Source organism: Neodiprion fabricii, chromosome 5 (assembly GCF_021155785.1).
Source record: "Neodiprion fabricii isolate iyNeoFabr1 chromosome 5, iyNeoFabr1.1, whole genome shotgun sequence".
NCBI classification, from domain to species: domain Eukaryota; kingdom Metazoa; phylum Arthropoda; class Insecta; order Hymenoptera; family Diprionidae; genus Neodiprion; species Neodiprion fabricii.
The window spans coordinates 18,769,368-18,787,811 of record NC_060243.1 but is presented as its reverse complement, the minus strand read 5'-3'; the positions used below and the strand labels follow the sequence as shown (position 1 = coordinate 18,787,811).

Here is an 18,444-nt window from a genome sequence, read left to right as displayed (position 1 = left end):
ATTGATTCGTATGACGCTTTCCCGACCATTTGGACCCCGAAGAACTCAGAAAACGCAGTGAAAAGAGCGTGGGATCAACAGGATAGAAATTAAGAAGAAAAATACACCCGCTGAAAAATGTCGAAAATTCAGGTTTTCGTTTTTTGGCTGTAACTTTCGATGCGTTGATCGCAGCGTATTGGGACGGCGCCCAATCGATTTCTCTTGCAAAATTACGTCGGAATAGCGTCTGAAAGAATTCATTTCAGCACTTTTCAAAATCGCCAAAATTTTCGCAAAAAATACAAAGGGGTTAACCTTCCTTTTTTTTTCTCCAAAAAATTTTTCGTCTCAGAATTGATTCGTATGACGCTTTCCCGACCATTTGGACCCCGAAGAACTCAGAAAACGCAGTGAAAAGAGCGTGGGATCAACAGGATAGAAATTAAGAAGAAAAATACACCCGCTGAAAAATGTCGAAAATTCAGGTTTTCGTTTTTTGGCTGTAACTTTCGATGCGTTGATCGCAGCGTATTGGGACGGCGCCCAATCGATTTCTCTTGCAAAATTACGTCGGAATAGCGTCTGAAAGAATTCATTTCAGCACTTTTCAAAATCGCCAAAATTTTCGCAAAAAATACAAAGGGGTTAACCTTCCTTTTTTTTCTCCAAGAAATTTTTCGTCTCAGAATTGATTCGTATGACGCTTTCCTGACCATTTGGACCCCGAAGAACTCAGAAAACGCAGCGAAGAGAGCGTGGGATCAACGGGATAGAAATTGAGAAGAAGAATACACCCGCTGAAAAATGTCGAATATTCAGGTTTTCGTTTTTTGGCTGTAACTTTCGAGGCGTTGATCGCAGCGTATTGGGACTGCGCCCAATCGATTTCTCTCCCAAAATTACATCGGAGTAGCGCCTGAAAGAATTGATTCCAGCAGTTTTCAATATCGCATAAATTTTCGCAACAAATACAAAGGGGTTAACCTTCCTTTTTTTTTTATCGAAAAATTTTTCGTCTCAGAATTGATTCGTATGACGCTTTCCCGACCATTTGGGCCCCAAGGAACTCAGAAAACGCAGCGGAAAAAGCGTGGGATCAACAGGATAGAATTTAAAAAGAAAAATACACCTGCTGAAAAATGTCGAAAATTCAGGTTTTCGTTTTTTGGCTGTAACTTTCGATGCGTTGATCGCAGCGTATTGTGACGGCGCCCAATCGATTTCTCTTGCAAAATTACGTCGGAATAGCGTCTGAAAGAATTCATTTCAGCACTTTTCAAAATCGCCAAAATTTTCGCAAAAAATACAAAGGGGTTAACCTTTCTTTTTTTTTCTCCAAAAAATTTTTCGTCTCAGAATTGATTCGTATGACGCTTTCCCGACCATTTGGACCCCGAAGAACTCAGAAAACGCAGTGAAAAGAGCGTGGGATCAACAGGATAGAAATTAAGAAGAAAAATACACCCGCTGAAAAATGTCGAAAATTCAGGTTTTCGTTTTTTGGCTGTAACTTTCGATGCGTTGATCGCAGCGTATTGGGACGGCGCCCAATCGATTTCTCTTGCAAAATTACGTCGGAATAGCGTCTGAAAGAATTCATTTCAGCACTTTTCAAAATCGCCAAAATTTTCGCAAAAAATACAAAGGGGTTAACCTTCCTTTTTTTTTCTCCAAAAAATTTTTCGTCTCAGAATTGATTCGTATGACGCTTTCCCGACCATTTGGACCCCGAAGAACTCAGAAAACGCAGTGAAAAGAGCGTGGGATCAACAGGATAGAAATTAAGAAGAAAAATACACCCGCTGAAAAATGTCGAAAATTCAGGTTTTCGTTTTTTGGCTGTAACTTTCGATGCGTTGATCGCAGCGTATTGGGACGGCGCCCAATCGATTTCTCTTGCAAAATTACGTCGGAATAGCGTCTGAAAGAATTCATTTCAGCACTTTTCAAAATCGCCAAAATTTTCGCAAAAAATACAAAGGGGTTAACCTTCCTTTTTTTTCTCCAAGAAATTTTTCGTCTCAGAATTGATTCGTATGACGCTTTCCTGACCATTTGGACCCCGAAGAACTCAGAAAACGCAGCGAAGAGAGCGTGGGATCAACGGGATAGAAATTGAGAAGAAGAATACACCCGCTGAAAAATGTCGAATATTCAGGTTTTCGTTTTTTGGCTGTAACTTTCGAGGCGTTGATCGCAGCGTATTGGGACTGCGCCCAATCGATTTCTCTCGCGAAATCACATCGAAACAGCGCCTGAAAGAATTGATCCCAGCAGTTTTCAAAATCGCCAAAATCTTCGCAAAAAATTCAAAGGGGTTAACCTTCCTTTTTTTTTCTCCAGAAAATTTTTCGTCTCAGAATTGATTCGTATGACGCTTTCCTGACCATTTGGACCCCGAAGAACTCAGAAAACGCAGCGAAAAGAGCGTGGGATCAACAGGATAGAAATTAAGAAGAAAAATACACCCGCTGAAAAATGTCGAAAATTCAGGTTTTCGTTTTTTGGCTGTAACTTTCGAGGCGTTGATCGCAGCGTATTGGGACTGCGCCCAATCGATTTCTCTCGCAAAATTACATCGGAATAGCGCCTGAAAGAATTGATTCCAGCAGTTTTCAAAATCGCCTAAATTTTCGCAAAAAATTCAAAGGGGTTAACCTTCCTTTTTTTTTCTCCAGAAAATTTTTCGTCTCAGAATTGATTCGTATGACGCTTTCCTGACCATTTGGACCCCGAAGAACTCAGAAAACGCAGCGAAAAGAGCGTGGGATCAACAGGATAGAAATTAAAAAGAACAATACACCTGCTGAAAAATGTCGAAAATTCGGGTTTTCGTTATTTGGCTGTAACTTTCGATGCGTTGATCGCAGCGTATTGGGACTGCGCCCAATCGATTTCTCTCGCGAAATTACGTCGGAATAGCGCCTGAAAGAATTCATTTCAGCACTTTTCAAAATCGCCAAAATTTTCGCAAAAAATACAAAGGGGGTTAACCTTCCTTTTTTTTTTACCAAAAAATTTTTCGTCTCAGAATTGATTCGTATGACGCTTTTCCGACCATTTGGGCCCCAAGGAACTCAGAAAACGCAGCGAAAAGAGCGTGGGATCAACAGGATAGAAATCCAGAAGAAAAATACACCTGCTGAAAAATGTCGAAAATTCAGGTTTTCGTTTTTTGGCTGTAACTTTCGATGCGTTGATCGCAGCGTATTGGGACTGCGCCCAATCGATTTCTCTCCCAAAATTACATCGGAGTAGCGCCTGAAAGAATTGATTCCAGCAGTTTTCAATATCGCCTAAATTTTCGCAACAAATACAAAGGGGTTAACCTTCCTTTTTTTTTTATCGAAAAATTTTTCGTCTCAGAATTGATTCGTATGACGCTTTCCCGACCATTTGGGCCCCAAGGAACTCAGAAAACGCAGCGGAAAAAGCGTGGGATCAACAGGATAGAATTTAAAAAGCAAAATACACCTGCTGAAAAATGTCGAAAATTCAGGTTTTCGTTTTTTGGCTGTAACTTTCGATGCGTTGATCGCAGCGTATTGGGACGGCGCCCAATCGATTTCTCTTGCAAAATTACGTCGGAATAGCGTCTGAAATAATTCATTTCAGCACTTTTCAAAATCGCCAAAATTTTCGCAAAAAATACAAAGGGGTTAACCTTCCTTTTTTTCTCTCCAAAAAATTTTTCGTCTCAGAATTGATTCGTATGACGCTTTCCTGACCATTTGGACCCCGAAGAACTCAGAAAACGCAGCGAAAAGAGCGTGGGATCAACAGGATAGAAATTAAAAAGAAAAATACACCTGCTGAAAAATGTCGAAAATTCGGGTTTTCGTTTTTTGGCTGTAACTTTCGATGCGTTGATCGCAGCGTATTGGGACTGCGCCCAATCGATTTTTCTCGCAAAATTACATCGGAATGGCGCCTGAAAGAATCGATTCCAGCACTTTTCAAACTCGCCAAAATTTTCGCCAAAAATACAAAGGGGTTAACCTTCCTTTTTTTTTCTCCAGAAAATTTTTCGTCTCAGAATTGATTCGTATGACGCTTTCCTGACCATTTGGACCCCGAAGAACTCAGAAAACGCAGCGAAAAGAGCGTGGGATCAACAGGATAGAAATTAAAAAGAAAAATACACCTGCTGAAAAATGTCGAAAATTCGGGTTTTCGTTTTTTGGCTGTAACTTTCGATGCGTTGATCGCAGCGTATTGGGACTGCGCCCAATCGATTTTTCTCGCAAAATTACATCGGAATGGCGCCTGAAAGAATCGATTCCAGCACTTTTCAAACTCGCCAAAATTTTCGCCAAAAATACAAAGGGGTTAACCTTCCTTTTTTTTTCTCCAGAAAATTTTTCGTCTCAGAATTGATTCGTATGACGCTTTCCTGACCATTTGGACCCCGAAGAACTCAGAAAACGCAGCGAAAAGAGCGTGGGATCAACAGGATAGAAATTAAAAAGAAAAATACACCTGCTGAAAAATGTCGAAAATTCGGGTTTTCGTTTTTTGGCTGTAACTTTCGATGCGTTGATCGCAGCGTATTGGGACTGCGCCCAATCGATTTCTCTCGCGAAATTACGTCGGAATAGCGCCTGAAAGAATTCATTTCAGCACTTTTCAAAATCGCCAAAATTTTCGCAAAAAATACAAAGGGGGTTAACCTTCCTTTTTTTTTTACCAAAAAATTTTTCGTCTCAGAATTGATTCGTATGACGCTTTTCCGACCATTTGGGCCCCAAGGAACTCAGAAAACGCAGCGAAAAGAGCGTGGGATCAACAGGATAGAAATCCAGAAGAAAAATACACCTGCTGAAAAATGTCGAAAATTCAGGTTTTCGTTTTTTGGCTGTAACTTTCGATGCGTTGATCGCAGCGTATTGGGACTGCGCCCAATCGATTTCTCACGCAAAATCACATCGAAACAGCGCCTGAAAGAATTGATCCCAGCAGTTTTCAAAATCGCCAAAATTTTCGCAAAAAATTCAAAGGGGTTAACCTTCCTTTTTTGTTCTCCAAAAAATTTTTCGTCTCAGAATTGATTCGTATGACGCTTTCCTGACCATTTGGACCCCGAAGAACTCAGAAAACGCAGCGAAAAGAGCGTGGGATCAACAGGATAGAAATTAAAAAGAAAAATACACCTGCTGAAAAATGTCGAAAATTCGGGTTTTCGTTTTTTGGCTGTAACTTTCGATGCGTTGATCGCAGCGTATTGGGACTGCGCCCAATCGATTTTTCTCGCAAAATTACATCGGAATGGCGCCTGAAAGAATCGATTCCAGCACTTTTCAAACTCGCCAAAATTTTCGCCAAAAATACAAAGGGGTTAACCTTCCTTTTTTTTTCTCCAGAAAATTTTTCGTCTCAGAATTGATTCGTATGACGCTTTCCTGACCATTTGGACCCCGAAGAACTCAGAAAACGCAGCGAAAAGAGCGTGGGATCAACAGGATAGAAATTAAAAAGAAAAATACACCTGCTGAAAAATGTCGAAAATTCGGGTTTTCGTTTTTTGGCTGTAACTTTCGATGCGTTGATCGCAGCGTATTGGGACTGCGCCCAATCGATTTTTCTCGCAAAATTACATCGGAATGGCGCCTGAAAGAATCGATTCCAGCACTTTTCAAACTCGCCAAAATTTTCGCCAAAAATACAAAGGGGTTAACCTTCCTTTTTTTTTCTCCAGAAAATTTTTCGTCTCAGAATTGATTCGTATGACGCTTTCCTGACCATTTGGACCCCGAAGAACTCAGAAAACGCAGCGAAAAGAGCGTGGGATCAACAGGATAGAAATTAAAAAGAAAAATACACCTGCTGAAAAATGTCGAAAATTCGGGTTTTCGTTTTTTGGCTGTAACTTTCGATGCGTTGATCGCAGCGTATTGGGACTGCGCCCAATCGATTTCTCTCGCGAAATTACGTCGGAATAGCGCCTGAAAGAATTCATTTCAGCACTTTTCAAAATCGCCAAAATTTTCGCAAAAAATACAAAGGGGGTTAACCTTCCTTTTTTTTTTACCAAAAAATTTTTCGTCTCAGAATTGATTCGTATGACGCTTTTCCGACCATTTGGGCCCCAAGGAACTCAGAAAACGCAGCGAAAAGAGCGTGGGATCAACAGGATAGAAATCCAGAAGAAAAATACACCTGCTGAAAAATGTCGAAAATTCAGGTTTTCGTTTTTTGGCTGTAACTTTCGATGCGTTGATCGCAGCGTATTGGGACGGCGCCCAATCGATTTCTCACGCAAAATCACATCGAAACAGCGCCTGAAAGAATTGATCCCAGCAGTTTTCAAAATCGCCAAAATTTTCGCAAAAAATTCAAAGGGGTTAACCTTCCTTTTTTGTTCTCCAAAAAATTTTTCGTCTCAGAATTGATTCGTATGACGCTTTCCCGACCATTTGGGCCCCAAGGAGCTCAGAAAACGCAGCGAAAAGAGCGTGGGATCAACAGGACAGAAATTAAGAAGAAAAATACACCTGTTGAAAAATGTCGAAAATTCAGGTTTTCGTTTTTTGGCTGTAACTTTCGATGCGTTGATCGCAGCGTATTGGGACGGCGCCCAATCGATTTTTCTCGCAAAATTACATCGGAATGGCGCCTGAAAGAATTGATTCCAGCACTTTTCAAACTCGCCAAAATTTTTGCAAAAAACACAAAGGGGTTAACCTTCCTTTTTTTTTTACCTAAAAATTTTTCGTCCCAGAATTGATTCGTATGACGCTTTCCCGACCATTTGGACCCCAAAGAACTCAGAAAACGCAGCGAAAAAAGCGTGGGATCAACAGGAGAGAATTGAGAAGAAAAATACACCTGCTGAAAAATGTCGCAAATTCAGGTTTTCGTTTTTTGGCCGTAACTTCCGATGCGTTGATCGCAGCGTATTGGGACTGCACCCAATCGATTTCTCTCGCAAAATTACGTCGGAAAAGTGTCTGAAAGAATTGATTCCAGCACTCTTCAAAATCGCCAAAATTTTCGCCAAAAATACAAAGGGGTTAACCCTCCTTTTTTTTTTTACCAAAAAATTTTTCGTCTCATAATTGCTTCGTGTGACGCTTTCCGGACCATTTGGGCCCCAAGGAACTCAGAGAACGCAGCGAAAAGAGCGTGGGATCAACAGGAAAGAAATTAAGAAGAAAAATACACCTGCTGAAAAATGTCGAAAATTCAGGTTTTCGATTTTTGGCTGTAACTTCCGATGCGTTGATCGCAGCGTATTGGGACTGCACCCAATCGATTTCTCTCGCAAAATTACGTCGGAAAAGTGTCTGAACGAATTGATTCCAGCACTCTTCAAAATCGCCAAAATTTTCGCCAAAAATACAAAGGGGTTAACCCTCCTTTTTTTTTTTACCAAAAAATTTTTCGTCTCATAATTGCTTCGTGTGACGCTTTCCGGACCATTTGGGCCCCAAGGAACTCAGAGAACGCAGCGAAAAGAGCGTGGGATCAACAGGAAAGAAATTAAGAAGAAAAATACACCTGCTGAAAAATGTCGAAAATTCAGGTTTTCGATTTTTGGCTGTAACTTCCGATGCGTTGATCGCAGCGTATTGGGACTGCACCCAATCGATTTCTCTCGCAAAATTACGTCGGAAAAGCGTCTGAAAGAATTGATTCCAGCACTTTTCAAAATCGCCAAAATTTTCGCCAAAAATACAAAGGGGTTAACCTTTGTTACGTGGGGGTGAGGGTGTACTGAGCGGTGGTAGTTAATGAATAGTTGAATAATCAAGCTCCCACGTAACGACAATGAATAATTATTAAAACTAAGAAAAGACCTACCTTTCGATAAGCCGGTAATTTGTAGGATCGTGTTGCTATAGTCCTGTACAGGTCTGTGAGGTTTGTTTAAATTGTTGAGGCAATTTTACAATAATAAAAATGGGAAGAAGGTCGTTCAAAATAAATGTTTAATATGATTTAACTGATAAAAGATGAAATATATTCTGTTTCGATTTAGTTATTGTAATTTCTGGTAACAATCAATGGTAATAATGATATATGAGCCGAAAATAACAATTTATAAAGTGTTCAAGTTTATATAAATCGTGTGTTATACTATTCTCATGGATATTATTATTTGGTACCAGGAACATCTACTCTGAACGATGGTTAACTAGCTGGTCGTGATTATTGTATTTTATCTCTCTTTCTAGATTATCTTAAATCAATTATATATACTATTGTTAAGTTTTATTCGTTAATTCTTGGAAACAATAAGTACGATTTAATTGGGGTTAGTGAAGCTAGCCACCAATTCTAGACTTGGTTTCGAATGAAAATTACTGAAGTAGTTTTTGATTATAAAGGTGAAACAAGAATTTGTTCAATTTCGAAGATTAACACTCGGATTGACTTAGCTTTAGGTGAATCGGTCGACGAGATTGAGAGCCGTCGGATCGTGTCGGTCTGCGTCGGTAGAATGCTGGACCAGGGGCCTCACCTCAAATTTGGAAGAGTTGATCAATCGAATGATGTTGAACGTCGGTCACTTAGTCTTTTTAGATTTGGAATGATATCTTGTTATCGAAAGTTATAGTTGAAAGTGTCAATTTTCTGATTTTGATGTATGTTAAAATTGATTGGAACGATTATTTATTTAAAATGTTAGTGTAATTATTATTATTATCGCTTAGAATTACCTGATTCGGTTGAATCAGGGCCGAACTCAATTTAATTATGGCAAATGGAAGAGCATAAAAATGTCTATTCGCGAAATGATGAGATTTAGTAAAGCACAGAAAAGATGAAAATGTAGAAGATAGTGAGTCTTTTGCAGCTAACAGAATAACTGAATGCTCGAATTTGACGAATTAGCGCGAGACTTTAGGCCGGTCACAACTAAGATTTTCCGAACGCTACTATTGCTCGAGAAGGGCTAATACGGGTTGACGTCCACGCACTTCGCGACTTGACGAGACGCGGCTTCTTGGGCCCGAGGGTCCAAGGAGCTGCAGTTGTAATTAGTTACAACGGTAATTAGCCAATGAGGTGCGAGGGCGACCTCCTGGTGCCCAAATCCACATGGTCAGCGTTACTTTTCGCTCTTCGACGGTGTTCCGACGATTCTCAATCTCGTCGGTGACACATTGAAAATATGAACAAAAGATATTTACATGCAATGTTCACACATTCATTCATACATTCCAATAAGTAATCTATTTTAATTTGGTGGTTCTAAAGGTAATGGTTTATCCTAGTTATTGATTATAGTTTTAACTTACAAAGAGGGATATTTCCAGGCTGAGCGCTACTGATGCTAATTCAGCAGTCTCCTATCTCAGTTCTTGGTATCAGTCAAATAGAAGAAAGTTGAACCTTATACTAGGGATCATCGTTGGTCTCTACGTGACTTTTGCCAGGAGGGGTGGAACTCGCCGTTGTTAGAATATGAGATTTTGATGAAATGATATCTGTGCATTGAAGAAATTAAAGAAATGAAATGAAATGGAATTTTGAAAAAGGCGGTACGTCGGGGCGTAACACCTTCCTTTTTTTTACCAAAAAATTTTTCGTCTCAGAATTGATTCGTATGACGCTTTCCCGACCATTTGGACCCCAAAGAACTCAGAAAACGCAGCGAAAAGAGCGTGGGATCAACAGGATAGTAATTAAGAAGAAAAATACACCTGCTGAAAAATGTCGAAAATTCAGGTTTCCGTTTTTTGGCTGTAACTTTCGATGCGTTGATCGCAGCGTATTGGGACCACGCCCAATCGATTTCTCTCGCAAACCTACGTCGGGATAGTGCCAGAGAGAATTTATTCCAACACTTCTCAAAATCCCCAAAATTTTCGCCAAAAATACAAAGGGGTTAGCCTTACTTTTTCTTCGTTTTTGGAGCTGAAAGTTTTTGGTCCCAGATTCGATTCGAATGACCCTTACCCGACTAATTGGACCCTCAGGAACTCAGAAAACGCAACGAAAAACGTAGGACCAACAGGAGAGAAACGGCGAGCGAAAAAGCACCTGCTGAAAAATGTCGAAAACACAGGATCTCTTTTTTTGGCTGTAACTTTATATGCGTTGATCGCAGCGTATTGGGACTGCGCCTAATCGATTTCTTTCGCAAAATTACGTCGGAATAGTGCATGAATCAATTTATTCCGACACTTTTTAAAATCACGAAAATATCCGCTGAGAATACAAAGGGGTTAGTCTCATCATTGAATGTAGAATATAAAGACAGTTGCCCTGATGGGCTCTGATGTGACAACCGAAAATTGCTCCGTGAGATGTTCGAGTGGTAGAGTTGAGAACTTATTACAGGACATCAGAGAGTTCCTGATTTCGACACGATGCTAGCTGCATTCAACTTTTGAGTAACACAGTCTTTGCTATGATAAGCTCAAGCCAGTACTTGGCCTGAGTGTACTTACCGACTTGTCGGCGGTACAAGAAATTAATAATGAAAATAAATATCTTCTAAAATGCGTAGCAAAACAGTGATTCAATGAAAGTTAGGTACCCGAGAGAAGGATGTATACATAGATCATGAATAAAAATAGATCACGTGTAATAAAGATGCAGAGACCAAAAAGTATAAATGTATACGTGGTCCATGTACGACATTGATATATATGATTCATTCATGATTAATACGTGATGCATACTATAAATTTTATAATTTTCTAAGAAACATCCTAGATTATATACTATAATCGGCTATAATATGACAATAAATGAATTGTTCGTTTCGATATGGGATTCAATTCGACACGCAGTCTATATATTCCATAACATTGATATTCAGAATCAGGAGTAGGAATAGAAGTGGGATCAGGAGTAGGAGTAGGAATAGAAGTAGGATCAGGAGTAGGTTCAAGAGTGAGAGTAGGAATAGGAGTAGGATCAGGAGTTGGAGTAAGATCGTAGTAGAAGTAGGATCAGGAGTAGGAGTAGGAGTAGGAGTAGAAGTATAGGTGAAGGGTAGGGGCGGGAAGGGTATGGTAGGGTAGGGTATGATAGCGGCAGGGGAGGGTAGGGTAGGGGGTAGGGTATAGTAGGGTAGGGGGTAGGGTAGGTGTTGACTAGGGTAGGGTAGGGTAGTCTCCTTCTACTGTCACGTGCGGAGCGGTCTCGCATGCGACGACTTAACCCTCTAGGTGTTCGTAGAGGTTTATATTTTTTTGGTGGGTCGGGAGGTGATCGTCCTCTACAGGGCGTTCCCGGGAATAGGATTGGAGGATTTGATATTTATGGTTTTAGAAACCTTTATGATAAACCTTAAAATGAAGGAAAAGCAAGAGAAAATTCGAGACAAGGAAGCTTACAATATATTCTTAATCTAGTTGTTTCCACTCATTCAACTACTCACTTTTCGGTGGTTACAATCTGAATGGCTCACGCTCTCACACGATTATACTCAATAGTAACACTCACATACGCTTATCACTACACTTCTCTAAGGAGTTCGTGGCTCGAGATTCAACACTTATTACTAGCTTCAAAGACTGACGCCGCGACGCGAGATGCTTTGGAATACCGCTTGTAGAATTAGAGGTGTTCTCGCTCTAATCGTCAGTGATTCTAAGTCTGATACTCTTCACACAGCAGCTCTGAAGGAGCCCGGGTTCCGTAGATGTCCTTCTTAGCTGTCTCTAACGGGGACTGACTTCGCTCGCTCGTCCGACACCCCTTGGAGCGTGGCTCGCCTCGCGACGGTCATCCTCGAAGCGCGTGATCTCGCGACCGCCTCATCCCGGTGTTGATTACACCCGGGATCTGGTGGCAGCGGAGACGCTGACGTTGCTGTCCGTCAACTACGCCGTTGCGCTCGGTTATGCCACAAACTGTTTCGTAATGAATATTTTATATAGATTAACTAATATATTTAAGCTATGCTTCCTTGTCTCTAAAGATTTTAATAACTGACATGCGTTGCTCGTGACACTACTACTTCTACTCATACTCCTACTCCTGATTCTACTCCTACTTCTGCTCTTGATCCTACTCCTATTCCTGATCCTACTCCTAATTCTACTCCTACTCCTTCTCCTACTCCAACTCCGACGATTTCCACTACTTCTGCTTCTATTCCTATTTCTACAGCCATCCCTGGTCCTGATCCTGATCCTACTCGTGTTCCTACTCCTGATCCTAGTACCACTCCTACTTCTGATCCTACTCCTTATCCTACTCGTGATCCTTCCCCTGATCCTACTCCTGATCCTACTCCTACTACTCCCACTACTTCTACTTCTACTCCTATTTCTACACCCATCCCTGATCCTACTCCTAATCCTACTCCTGATCCTACTCCCGATCCTACTACCAGTCCGACTTCTGATCCTACTTCCACTTCTACTTTTGTTCCTACTCCTAATCCTACTCCCACTCCTACTTCCGATCCTCCTCCTGATCCTACTACTCCTACTCTATTAAATATTATATAAATTTTATACTCACAGTGCACTAATCCTCGTCATCCTCGTCCTCCTTTTCTGAGTCCTCTTCCTCGTCCACCTCGATCACCTTCAACCACCACCAACCACCTCCAACGACCACTGCTAACCACCTCGGATTATATCTCGAATACTAATTAATATTTTCAGGATTAGAACACATCAAAAATATTGTGTAAGGATTTACATAATTTTGTAAGTGACACATTTTAGCAAGAAGATTATGAGAAAATTATAGAAATTTCACTAGCGCATTGAAAGCTACAGAATTCAGGCTTGCGCGAAAAATGGATTGAAATAATTTATTGTAAACATGACAAGTTTGAAATATTTTAGATAAAATATAATTAGAATTGCCATTAAATATTATAAAAATGTTATACGCACCGTATAGACATCCTTGTCCTCCTCGTCCACCTTATACTCCTCGCCTTCCTCGTCCACCTCGATCACACGCAACCACCCCTAACCACCTCCGACCACCTTCGACCACCGCCAACCACCTTGAACGACGCTAACCACCTCGTGTTATACCTCGAATACTAATAAATATTTCCAGTATTAGAACACATCAAAAATATTGTGTAAGGATTAATATAATCAATTAATTAATTAATAATATAATGAATTTCGTTAACACGTTTATAGGTACTGAATTTCTGCTTGCGCGAAAAATGAATTGAAATAATTCATTGTAAACATGACAAGTTTAAAGAATTTTGGAATGAATATAATTATAATCGGCATTAAATATCATAAGAATTTTTCACTCACCGAGCACAAATCCTCGTCCTCCTCGTCCACCTTGTTCGCCTCATCTTCCACGTTCTCCTCCTCGTCCACCTTCAACCACCTCCAACAACCATCGATACCCACCTCCGATTACACCTTGAATAGTAATAAATATTTACAGTATAAGGACACATCAAAAATATTCTGTAAGGATTAATATAATCGATTAATTAATTAATAATGTAATGAATTTCATTAGCACGTTTATAGCGACTGAATTTCTGCTTGCGCGAAAAATGAATTCAAATAATTCATTGTAAACATGACAAGTTTAAAGGATTTTGGAATAAATATAATTACAATCGCGATTAAATATTATAAAAATATTAAACTCTGCGTGCACAAATCCTCGTCTTCCTCGTCCTCCTCCTCCTTGCCCTGCTCTGCGTCCACCTCGATTTCCCCCAACCACCTCCGACCGCCGATAACCACCACGGGTTATACCTCGAATACTAATAAATATTTTCAGTATTAGGACACATCAAAAATGTTGTCCAAGGATTAATATTATTTTTCCTTCGACACATTTTACCAAGAAGATTATGAGAAAATTATAAAAAGTTCAAGAAATTTTATTAGCGCATTGATAGCTTCTGAATTTGGGTCTGCGCGAAAAATAAATTGGAATAATTTATTGTAAACATGACAACTGTAAAGAATTTTAGATAAAATATAATTACAATTGCCATTAAATATTAGAAAAATGTTTTACTCATCGTGCACAAATCCTCGTTCTCCTCGTCTACTTCGTCCTCCTTCTCCTCATCCACCTCGATCACCCTCAACCATCCCTAACCGCCTTCAACGACCACCACTAACCACCTTGGGTTACGAGTATACCTCGAATGTTGATAAATATTTACAGTAAAAATTAGCACACATCAAAAATATTGTGTGAGGATCAATATCATTTTTTTATTGACACAATTTACCAAGAAGAATTTAAGAAAATTATAAACAATCATACAGAAATCTCATTAGCGCATTGATAGCTACTGAATGTAGGCTAGCGCGAAAAGTGGACTGAAACAATTCATTATAAACATGACAAGTTCAAAAAATTCTAGATAGAATATAATCACAATTGTCATTAAACATTATAAAAATGAAATACTCACCGTGCCGAAATCCTCGTTATCCTCGTCCACCTTATTCTCCTCGTCTTCCTCGTCCTCCGAGAGTCGCGATTCACCAGCTAGCGGACCTGGAGCGCCGAAACTACAGAGCGCTTGTCCTAGAAGTCGATTTTCACCAGGTTGCAGACCTGAAGCGCCGAAACTACGGAGCGCTTGTCCGGAAAGTCGCGTTTCACCAGGTAGCGGACCTGGAGCGTAGAAACTACGGAGCGCTTGTCCGGAAAGTCGCGTTTCACCAGGTAGCGGACCTGGAGCGTAGAAACTACGGAGCGCTTGTCCGGAAAGTCGCGTTTCACCAGGTAGCGGACCTGGAGCGTAGAAACTACGGAGCGCTTGTCCGGAAAGTCGCGTTTCACCAGGTAGCGGACCTGGAGCGTAGAAACTACAGAGCGCTTGTCCTAGAAGTCGATTTTCACCAGGTTGCAGACCTGAAGCGCCGAAACTACGGAGCGCTTGTCCGGAAAGTCGCGTTTCACCAGGTAGCGGACCTGGAGCGTAGAAACTACGGAGCGCTTGTCCGGAAAGTCGCGTTTCACCAGGTAGCGGACCTGGAGCGTAGAAACTACGGAGCGCTTGTCCGGAAAGTCGCGTTTCACCAGGTAGCGGACCTGGAGCGTAGAAACTACGGAGCGCTTGTCCGGAAAGTCGCGTTTCACCAGGTAGCGGACCTGGAGCGTAGAAACTACGGAGCGCTTGTCCGGAAAGTCGCGTTTCACCAGGTAGCGGATCTGGCGCGTAGAAATTACGCAGCGCCAGTCCCGGAACTCGAGGTGCACCAGGAAGCGGACTCGGAGCGCAGGATCCAGAAGGTAAAGAACCCGTACCCGAAATCTGCGGAGCGCGATTTACATCCGTCCGCTCTACTGCGCGGTTGCTTCCAGACTGAGGAATTCGGCTAGCTGATTACTGTAGATCGATGACGTCAAGAGAAAAAAAATTTTGGGTGACATCACTTTCTGAAAATCCGATTATCCAAACTATGGTTTTGAACTATAATATTATGTGTATGATCTATGATATGTGATGCATGATATGAAAAGATGTATCATGAATTGAATTGAAAATCAAGTACATGAATCTGTATCGTTTATATTTACCTCGAAATATCAAATCTCTTATAGGCGACAGTCGCATCTCTAAGATTCTCAATTTATTTTTTCAAAGTTTTTTAGTAAACAACTTTGAGCTGCAAATATTTTGAAAAAATTTAAACTACTTCATTTTATTTTGTTGAGCATTTTTGAGATTACGATTACGGTATCTAGAGATGCTTTACCGGAGACTTACTCCACTAGACCACCTAGCCGCCCTGACTACAGTGTCATTAATTTCTCTCATCCCCTGTATTCGAAATTGTTGTTTCGTGTGCCTTTGAATATATATACATTTGAAATTCGTCGTGAGAGGCACATTTTTAGGACTTGCTTGAGAGGGCATACGTAACTCTTGCTCAAATGCTACTTCTATTTAGAACTTAGCCAATCGGAGAAATTTTCGGGTAAAATTGCTCCTGGTATCAGGAGAACATCTCAGCCCAGGAGGTTGCAATATACAGTTGAAGGTGATGTGCAATATACATAACTTCAGGAAGAATATATAAAATGTTATATGAGATAGTTACTGTTGTAGTTTGCAAGTTGAGTTTAAGCTTCGGCCTGCGTACAGCTGCAACGGCTCTCTGCAGGAAACGATGTGGCTAATACTGTATATTGTTACTATTTGAAGTAAATCAATGAACGAATTTATTTTACCCTATATTATACGTATTTTGTGAGCTGTTGGTGCTATGATCTGTGAAATACCTTTTTTTGTTAAGCTCAGGGTTCAATTGTCTTGGAAAGGGTCATTTTAATCGTTTTAAAGCCAAAAAGTTTTTTGCTCAAACGTGAAAGAAAAAGCAAGGCTAACCCTTTGGATTTTTCCTATCGGAATTTGGCTGATTTTTAAATAGTTGAATTGATTCTTTGACGCACCATGTCAACATAATTTTGCAAGAAGAATCGATTGGGCGCAGTCCGAATACGCTGCGAGCAACGAATTAAAAGGTACAGCCGAAAAACGAAAGAATTTATCTGACACTGCATTATGCATCTGGGTACACGTGATAGTAACATTTGTTCTTGTAATCTTTACGTACCGACCGTTTGCCGAGTTGAGTTGCGAAACTTAAAAGGCGCCTTCTTGAAACGATTAGAACTAAAAATGAAGTAGTTTAAAATTTTCCCAAAATATTTTCATCTGAAATTTGACTTTGTAAAAACTTTAAAAAAATTAATTGAACGTCTTAGAAATGCTACTGTCGCCTATAAAAGATTTGATATATTCCGATAAATAATATAAACTATACACGTTCGTGTATTTGATTCACATTTATTTTTCCGTTGAATAATTTCCGCGTACGTATTTCTTATTTTTTCTATTTTTCAATTTCACAGTGACGACGCACAGTGGTCCGAAAGCTCGAATTCTCGGCCAAAACCCCCAAAACCGAAAGTTATCATCCGAGGTAAAGTTTAATATATTTTTCAATAGATAGCATTAGAGCTTTGAAATCCAAAAGGGCAGATGTTCATATTCATTCCATGGCCTGTGGTAAACCCTCGAAAGTGACCATTGTCGAGACCCGCGCGGGACTGTGGTGTGTGCACGCTTTCGAGCGCGCGAAAAAAAAGCCTGTAGTTTTTTCAATTTTCATCAAAATCGAGTGAACCAAAATGGATGTTATTCCTAAAGGTAAGTGAATTACGTAAATTTTGTGAACGAACCAAATTTCGAAATTTATGGCGACGATATTAACGATGCAATACGAGTGCTGCAAAATAACCTATTTCATTGAATTGCATTACTATATGTAGAGAATTAGTTATGATCCCCGGAGATCCTACGGAGGTGTCAACGATTCCTAGTGTGAAAAAGTATAGAGAATGTGTAACCGTTGGCATCACGTGCTCTTTTTTGCTCCATTGGTCAAAAATACGCATTCTTTGAAGCAGTGTTTTGTCGACTCGGTCGGAGCCTCGTGGCCCGCCTCGTGGGATTAGTGTAGCGGGGCGATGCAGACCTTTCCTTTTGTTTACATATACCTGGAGACCGTTAGAAATGTATCTGACGTAATATACATGGTGTCCAATTTGAATTTCATTAGACTCGCACTACTGAATATTATCATGAAAGTGAATAATTCTAATTTATAAATTATAAAAAGTAAGTAAAGTATTTGCATTTTCAACGATAGGATCCAAGACGGAGGTTGCGCAGTGGACACGACAGCAACTGTTTGATGCCGTGCATGAGGAATGGGACAAAAATCTCGATACCCTTATCGAAAATTTGGGCGTTAAACTGCTCAATAAAGCACCACATTTGTTTCGCATCGAAGATCGTTCGCGACAGGCGTTGAAAAAAGTCATTTGCAATTTAAAAATGAAATGGCGAAATGCTTGCCGCATTAAGGATCGTTTTCTGAAAAATAACAGAAGCTGGTTGGATCAGTCGATAAGCGTTACGGTAAATATTGATTGTATAGAAAGTAATGTACCTAAGTGTAACAGCATATGAAGTAACTAATTTAATTATTCACAAAACTAGGTCATCTTTCTGGATCAAGAAGCAACTGCAAATGATAGTGAGGATTCCACAAAATCAAGACACAGTGGTGGGCGTCCCCAAATTTCTTTTTCCGAATCGAGCGACCGCGACCGTTCCAAACGGAGGAAAACGCAGAAATTGCGTGAGAGTTATAGCGCGGACGAGCTCTCCTATGCTGCCCAAATGAGTCTTCGCGAATCTGGAGCTGTCTCGACAGCTAGAAACGACGATGTAGCCGCCAAATCTCCCACGCAAGCAGTAAAGTACATATCTGCCATGCAAAAGGTCTCTAAAACGGAAACAAAAATGTCCCCAAACACTGCTTTAGCCCTCGTTCTTGATTCAAAATTAACTAAGTCGCAGTACATGAATATCAGGCATACCACACAATTATGCAATAGTACAGTTTTTCCAAGTTACAATTCCGTTTTGGAGGTCAAAAAACTTTGTTATCCACCAGATATTTCTATTTCTGAAAACTGCGCCGAAGTTAAATTGCAATCTCTTCTCCACCACACAAGCAA

The 18,444-nt window shown here is 40.4% G+C and overlaps 1 protein-coding gene and 1 long non-coding RNA gene across 2 annotated transcripts; both read left to right on the top strand.

Annotated features, from left to right (window-relative positions):
- The first annotated feature begins 11,471 nt into the window (after positions 1-11,471).
- LOC124181993 (putative uncharacterized protein DDB_G0290521) lies at positions 11,472-12,395 on the top strand. Its single transcript, XM_046568769.1, has 2 exons — positions 11,472-11,577; positions 12,052-12,395. Exons 1-2 carry the CDS (start codon positions 11,472-11,474, stop codon positions 12,393-12,395), a joined length of 450 nt encoding a protein of 149 aa, XP_046424725.1.
- Positions 12,396-14,376: 1,981 nt separating this feature from the next.
- On the top strand, positions 14,377-14,920 carry LOC124182372. Its single transcript, XR_006870754.1, has 3 exons — positions 14,377-14,451; positions 14,512-14,751; positions 14,812-14,920. It is a non-coding gene; the product is annotated as an uncharacterized LOC124182372 (long non-coding RNA).
- The last annotated feature ends 3,524 nt before the right edge of the window (positions 14,921-18,444 follow it).